This window comes from Ciona intestinalis, unplaced genomic scaffold, assembly GCF_000224145.3.
Source record: "Ciona intestinalis unplaced genomic scaffold, KH HT000122.2, whole genome shotgun sequence".
Taxonomy (NCBI): domain Eukaryota; kingdom Metazoa; phylum Chordata; class Ascidiacea; order Phlebobranchia; family Cionidae; genus Ciona; species Ciona intestinalis.
In genome coordinates this window covers 221667-229525 of record NW_004190444.2, presented here as the reverse complement: position 1 = coordinate 229525, position 7859 = coordinate 221667, and the positions used below count along the sequence as shown (strand labels likewise).

Here is a 7859-nt window from a genome sequence, read left to right as displayed (position 1 = left end):
CTACACCACGGCGCCGGTCATAACCACTACACCACGGCGCCGGTCAAGAAAAATCTTTGTTTGGCAGTTGGGTGCTTTTTAGCAATTTCAAGTTTTTGATTCTGTGGAATTTGGTTGGTGTTGCAAATGTACCTCCGCTTCTAACTCTAGAGAGCTTGTGTCAGGTTGCTTCTCTTTGGTGTGGGAGTCCTTTCTATGCACATCCTGGTGGTACTGCGCATCCAGTACCTGTATGCCCGGGACTTTTCAACCTTAGTATCACAAATTTTGCAAGAAGAAAATCTTATCTTTGTTTTGCCGCTGGTGTGCTTCTTTAGCAATTCCAAGTTTGTGATGAAATTCTCCACTTCATCTTTTGCTCCAAGAGTGGACAAAAGTCGGTTTAATTAAACTTTGTGTTGGGGGCGGCGTTAAACGTGAATGATTGAATGACTCGGTTGAAGTTGACTCCGTGCGTAGTTGATTCTTCTTTAGTTGCTAGTTGACGCCGTGAACTTTCTTCTCGGTTGCTTATACGCAGCAGTAAAGACAAACCACCCGTTTAACGGCTTTTGACTCGTTTATTGACGAACAACCATGACGGAAAACAGGCCACGAGAATACGTTCACCAAAAGTTTAGTCCAAATGCCCAGTGTCCAATACTTGGGCAACTACTTTATAATAAAAACACACAGTAAAAAGATAGTAAAACGGCTTTGACCCTGGGGCATGCAACGTCAGTAAACATTAGAAAACAGACATAAAAAGAATCGGGAGTGTTTTATCTACGCTTTGATGATACTGTTATTGTCTCCCTTTGAGCCACCCAAAGAAGACGTAAAATTTATACGATTGCCAAAATGTTAGACACGAAAAACCGGTTATTAGAAGGACGTTAGTTGCACACACTCGATCTTGAGACTTCAGTATATTTTGTAATGGCATTAAATTAAAGATTAAATCTATACTGCTTTCCCACATCAACCGCTACAAATAGGCTTTAGACGGACGTTAGTTGCACACACTCGATCTTGAGACTTGAGTATATTTTGTAATGGCATTAAATTGAAGATTAATTGGGATCTTTACTGCTATCCCCATCAACGCTAGCAAATTGTCTAAAAAAAGGAATTTGGTGAGTCATGTGCTGACGATCCACGCGAACTGTTCCTCATGATTTCAGTTTTTAAATTGTTGGAAGCTTTTGGAGTTTTTGGTACCAATGATGATCCTCCTATTTTGTTTTCTGGATGACTCTTGGAGTTTCATTTCCTTTGTTTGATTTTCTTCCCATGTTTGCGTCACTGATGTAGCCGTCACCTTTCATCGAATTATTTTCAGTGATATTCACTTGAGGATTTGGTCGACATGTTCGCGCAGATGTGTTCACTGGTGGGGTGATCTACTGTAGGGCCTCAGTGTTCTAGCAGCGATTGTCTAAAAAAAGGAATTTGGTGAGTCATGTGCTGACGATCCACGCGAACTGTTCCTCATGATTTCAGTTTTTAAATTGTTGGAAGCTTTTGGAGTTTTTGGTACCAATGATGATCCTCCTATTTTGTTTTCTGGATGACTCTTGGAGTTTCATTTCCTTTGTTTGATTTTCTTCCCATGTTTGCGTCACTGATGTAGCCGTCACCTTTCATCGAATTATTTTCAGTGATATTCACTTGAGGATTTGGTCGACATGTTCGCGCAGATGTGTTCACTGGTGGGGTGATCTACTGTAGGGCCTCAGTGTTCTAGCAGCGATTGTCTAAAAAAAGGAATTTGGTGAGGTATAAGTCTTGAAAGGAATGTATGCAAAATACGTTTAGGCTAGATACTGTGTGGTGGTTACATTACTATTAAAAATGTTAACTGAATAAGCTACAAAAAAAATTTATAACACCAACATACCAAATTTCTAAAAAAATTGATATGTTTAGGCTAGATACTGTGTGGTGGTTACATTACTATTAAAAATGTTTACTGAATAAGCTACAAAAAAAATTATAACACCAACATGAAATACATAAACATACCAAATTTCTAAAAAATTGATATATATAAGGTAAAATTACATTACTAACACAAAAATTATTTTACACAGAAGACACCACAAAAATTGATAAGTGACATAAATGTAATAATTTTTACGAAATCGTACATGATTACCCAAAGTTAAAAGTTTAAGCGAAATAAATGTTTAGCACAAGAGGGATGCGAAAGTAAACGAAATAAATGTTTTAGCAAAAAAAATGAAAGAATGTGATTTAACCAAGAGGGATGCGAAAGTAAACTATGCAGTGGCGTGGGTATTTTGGGAAGGACGTTACGAAATGTAGTTGTCGCGTTCATTAATATCATTATTTTGGGGGTTATTGGTGTAACGAACGCCTCGACCTACCCCGGATGAAGATAAAAATGGACGCACCCACCGTACACCTTAAAAACCCAGAAGGTAAAAAAAACTCTCCAAAAACTTGCCATAGAAAGCGCAGGCAGCCATAACTATACAGAACCAAAATGGTGAAGTAATTGAACTTCAGCCAGAAAAATCTTATGAGCGGAGGCGTCTAACGTTTTGGAAACATATTCCATATCGGCACTGATAGAGGGTTTGGAGTTGGATTCAAGATAGTGGTAAAATTTATCGTAAGTTTGGCTTAATAGTGGTAAGATCTTAACACCACTAGCGGTCTTGGGGAACTCGTTCATGAATGACTCATAGTCGGGAGTGGTGTGATGAAAATTGACGGGGTAACATAATTGACCTTTTGATCCGTATGTGACAAGGAGTAATTATCAAAAACATAAAAATCACCCGCCCAGGGGTATAACTCTCGACAAATTTAACGCCAGCGTAAACGAAACCGTCACGGTACAACTGCCCAATGAGAAACTGCCAGCGTTGTCCCGGTAACGTATGAGTGGCCTGGTAGCAAAAAGCTTCCCGTGCTCAAGTGAATGCAAAATGGTCCCATTAATGTTCTCACACGTTAACTCAGTCATGAGGTCTCCTACCGTAATGGCGGCACGCTGTCCACCCAGAATTTTACTGAGTATCTCTCACGGATAATGCCGGAAGACCAGCGAATATAAAGTAGACACTAGTGACTGAATAGTACATTCTAAGTAATGTATATCGACAGTCATGTTGCGCATGCTCTCAGCCAAGGTGTCCGAGACTTCGTTAATCATACCAGAAGTCGGATCATACGAGCCGAGCGCATTATTGCTATGAACTCGCTGAGGCCGCAACAAAGAGGCGGTAGAACAATTGAAAGGGATAATAATCAGACCAGACGGATAACACAAAATGTCTTTAGAATAACAGGCGTTAGTATTAGTCGGACAAGTAGCCAGGGAATGAATGCTAAGTCCCAAATCACGTACCTCTAAACGATAAGGACGTTGTGACTCACTAAAATGTAGGGTCAGGTTATGGGTTCCCACAGGGTTAGTCGGGGGTCAATCTATAAGTTTGGGCACTTTTCTAACAAAGGTACTTGTACCAACGGTACAGAATCCGCGATGCACATCGCATTTACTTAAAATACCCATAGGACTCTTCATTCGTTTGCGAATGTGGTAAAATACCCATAGGACTCTTTATTCGTTTGCGAATGTGGTCATAGTAGACGACAGATTGCGTCATTCGGGCATTGTTAATAGACTTAGTCACACTAGTAGGCCATTGGCAGGACAGTTCCACCTCGTTGGAGGTGGAAAACTGAGTTTCAGACATTTTAGTTAATGGACCATAACTAGGAGCATTCTTAGTTTGCACCCACTCTTCGCACGCACCGGACGCAGGCGCTGGACCAGGAATGGTCTCTATGAAATAGGTTTTACTCCCAAAAAAGAAATACGTCGTATGGAACGTGGTGACAAAAGTTTGGCACGTGTGCATTGTTATTGGCAGGGGCTCGGAATTTGCTTAACGCAAGGCGGGGACTCTGGAATAAAATATTCTCCTTTAAACAGAGAACCGTGACATAATTTAAGCGGAGTACTCATAGTAAAAAGCAAACAGAGACTTTGCGACGAAGTGGAGAAGGTATAATAGGCCGAAAAGAACCAGTAAACACGTCACCGAGAATCAAATTGTCCGAATCGGGAATGACACGATTAACAAGGTTAAAGCTGCTATATAATTCAATTTCATTAACAAAGGCAGGGTTGCTTTGATGTCTGGACATTTCATGAAGCGTGATAGCTTCATATGGTAACGAGAGCGAATTTACTTCGACGCGCGAAAAGCAGTCGGCAACCGAATTTGAAGAATTTTGATATATTCGATAGACTTAGTGTACTCAGCAATCAACGAAAATTGTCGCGTCTGTCTCTGGGAGAAAATCTATCACGCTTGAAGGCGCGAACAATGTGGGCTTTATGATCAGTGACGATATTAAATTTACGCCCTTATCACGCTTGGAATGGAAGGCGCGAACAATGATAGGCTTTATGATCAGTGACGATATTAAATTTACGCCCTTCAGCAAATACTTAAAATGCTTGACAGCATCATATGGCCAAAAGCTCCTGATTAAAAACACTATACATATTCAAAGCAAACTGGGTTTTCTTTACTATACCTTTGGGAAATACATAAATACATTGATGTCCTGTTTTAGTTGTAATTAGATCTACTGGTTTTCCGAACATTGTAATTTCGTTAGTTCCCGCACACTGTTTTAGTACAGGCTGTATCTAAAATTGCAATAGAGGAAAATTTTTCACTTACCAAGGCATTAGCTTCAGAAAGCAGAACATAGTTAATCTCTTCATCTTCACTTGAATTTAAAGAACTTATTTCTTCTGCCACTTGAACATTTGAATCTCTGTGTGGACATTTTGCAGCCCAATGCAACTTAGAATCACAGATGACACATCTGGACACACGACCAAGCTTCTAAAGGGTTTTGTTTTACCGCATTCATTTTGTTCTTTTTAAATTGTTTTTGTCGCATTATAAAGGCTTCTTCTTTTATTGTAGTTGATGATTCTCCTTCACAATTTTTGGAAACGATTCGTTTTAGTGCTTAACGCCGGGAAAAGAAAGCGAGGGGTTTCCATTCACCTTCAACCAGCTGATTGAGCACAGCGGCCATAGCGGTCCTACTACAATCAGTTACCAAAGAAAATCTATCATTTAACTTAGGGTAACACAGAAGGGTTTCTTCACTAAGCATAGTCTTAATCTTTTGGAAGGCAGACATGGATGCAGTGGACCAAACAAGCGGGCGACGGTTGGAAGGGTTCCTACACCACATAGAATAAAGATGGCGTAAAGTATTAGCAGCATGAGGATTTAAACCGTCTATAAAAATTTACCATACCTAGAAAACGTCTATATTCAGACACAGTCGTTGGCAATGGAAAAGCTCTAATGGCAACGACACGGTCAGCAATGGCAGTCATACCTTCCTTGGTAATGTGTTGACCAAGAAATTACAATTCAGAAGCACCAAGAATACTTTTCTTAGTGTTAATGAGCAAACCATATTCGGACAAACGTTGAAAAACTATTTTTAAATGTTTCTCATGTTCTTTCGGCGAATAACTAGCTACCAACAAATCGTCGACAAACGCAAAGCAAAACTCCTCCAAACCACGGACGACTTGACTAATCAAACGTGAAAAAGGCTGCGCAGCGTTACAGAGACCAAAACTCATGCGTTTATAAGCAAAGGGGCCGTGATAGTAGTCTTTGCAACAGACGACGTATCCATAGGTATCTGATTGTAAGCACGCTCGAGGTCTAGTTTACTAAAAATCGTGCGACCATGCAGAATGTTAGCAAAATCACGCGAAAACGGAAGGGGATACGAATCTGAGACGGTCATCTGGTTTAACCTACGGTAATCTCCGACACAACGATAACTTTTTGAACATATGTAGCGGCGAACACCATGGACAATATAACTCTTGTAGTTTAGAAAACTCTTTCCTAGCAATCTCCATCATTTCAGGAGAAAGAGGACGACAAGAAACAGGATGACCACGTGTAACAAACTGATGAGTGACATTATGCTTAATGGGGACGTGACGGGAAAATGGAGAAGTTAAAAATCATCACCTTTATAAATTTAAGTTCGTTCAACACGAAAAACCTGTAACCGCACATAGACTTATTATTAAATAAACGAGGGGCATACCACAAGGGAATAATGCTAACCGCACTACCCGAGTCGCAGAGAAACGACAAATTATGATTTTTATCAAGGACGGTGAAAGTAGAAGGCGCGTGAGAGTCAGTCCTATTATTAGCACGCTTCACCGAATACGCGAAGGACCTACCCCGTTTTTTGAACGGTCATTCCAATTACAAGGCTGGACACAACTATAGGCACTTGCCCCAAACCTGGCGTGATAATAACACAATTTAGACGGGTTATGGTTATGAGTAGGTCGAAACCGGGGACTGAAAGACTGCGGCGGATTAAACCGTGGCTGTGCAGCGTTACCAGGAGGACGAGAATTAAACCTAGCACGAGGCGTAAAAGAAGCAGACGGACGAACAGAACGATATCGAGGTTGACTAGGTTGGAAATTACTGCGGGGATGATAAGCGTTATATTCCAAAAATCGGTATTATCGTGGGAAGTCGGATTTTTAGGTGTCAATAACTCGTCAGTTAAACGTTGCAAACGGCGCTCAAATTTATCATTGACAAGCATCTGCGAGGTAACGGAATTAGGAGAAGGTTCTGCTGTGGAATTACTGGAGGGACTGACAAACGAATTTGGAGCTTGTAACATCATTATTTCATCGGCTTTGGAAGCCAGGTTTTTAAGCTCTGATTGTGAATATTCTAACCCAAGAGTGCGTATAACATCATCAGGCAAACGTTCGACAAACAATTTCTTTAAAAGACTTTCAGCCACGACGCCGTGACTGCTCAACAACGACCTTATTTCGCTCAACAATTCGGACGGCGATTATTTAATCTAGTTTCGTGTAACAATTTGTTGAAACTTTGTACTCATTATTCATACAATGCCATTTTAATTTAACAATGCCATTTTAAGAGCAGTATAAGGATTATCAACGTCACGGTGCATAATAAAATGCCCAACTCGGCTTACTTGTTCGGGACCTAGGGCTGAAATGGTATGCGTGAAACGTACATGCTCACTCTGGACGTTGTTATTGCAGTCAAAAATAGTCTCAACGGTACTCAACCATAAGCGGACAGACGAAGGCCAAAAAGGGGGCAATCTCGTTTTAAGGTCGATAAGCGAATTGTTTCCAGCAACCACAGTACACCATTGCTCACACTAGTCATTTCGGTGCTTTGGCTCGCAAAATCGGGGGAGTTAACTTGTACCTGTGAAGGTTGTTCAGGCGCGTAGTTACACCCACACCGTTTTAGGCTTATCGACAGGCGCGTTCCCAAAAGACCAACTGTTCGCGAAAACGTCATCACGAAAAGGGTTAGTACGCGCTAGGAGCGTTAGTTGCAAAATGCTCAGGAACATACGGCGTAGATTGTTTAAAAAATCTACCCTTTGGTCGTTTCAAAAATGGTAAAATTTGGGCCGTAATAAATAAAATTAAGAAAAAAATAATTAAAAAGTAAATAAAGGTAAATAAAAATAAGAAACGTCGCCGTTGTTCTGTAGTCGGAAGGTCGTGCTCAAAGGTCACCAATTGTTGGGGGCGGCGTTAAACGTGAATGATTGGCTCGGTTGAAGTTGACTCCGTGCGTAGTTGATTCTTCTTTAGTTGCTAGTTGACGCCGTGAACTTTCTTCTCGGTTGCTTAGACGCAGCAGTAAAGGCAAACCACCCGCCGCTCAACGGTTTTTGACTCGTTTATTGACGAACAACGATGACGGAAAACAGGCCACGAGAATACGTTCACCAACGTTTGTAGTCAAAATGCCCAGTGT

General features: G+C 40.9%; 1 protein-coding gene across 1 annotated transcript in view; it reads right to left on the bottom strand.

Moving 5' to 3' along the window:
- The window catches only part of LOC113475150, a 12685-nt gene extending 8795 nt beyond the window's left edge, over positions 1-3890 (bottom strand). The window contains exon 1 of the mRNA XM_026838872.1: positions 3591-3890. Within this exon, the coding sequence (XP_026694673.1) occupies positions 3591-3875 (285 nt within the window). The 5' untranslated portion in view covers positions 3876-3890. The remainder of the gene's footprint in view (positions 1-3590) is intronic.
- Between the last annotated feature and the right edge of the window lie 3969 nt (positions 3891-7859).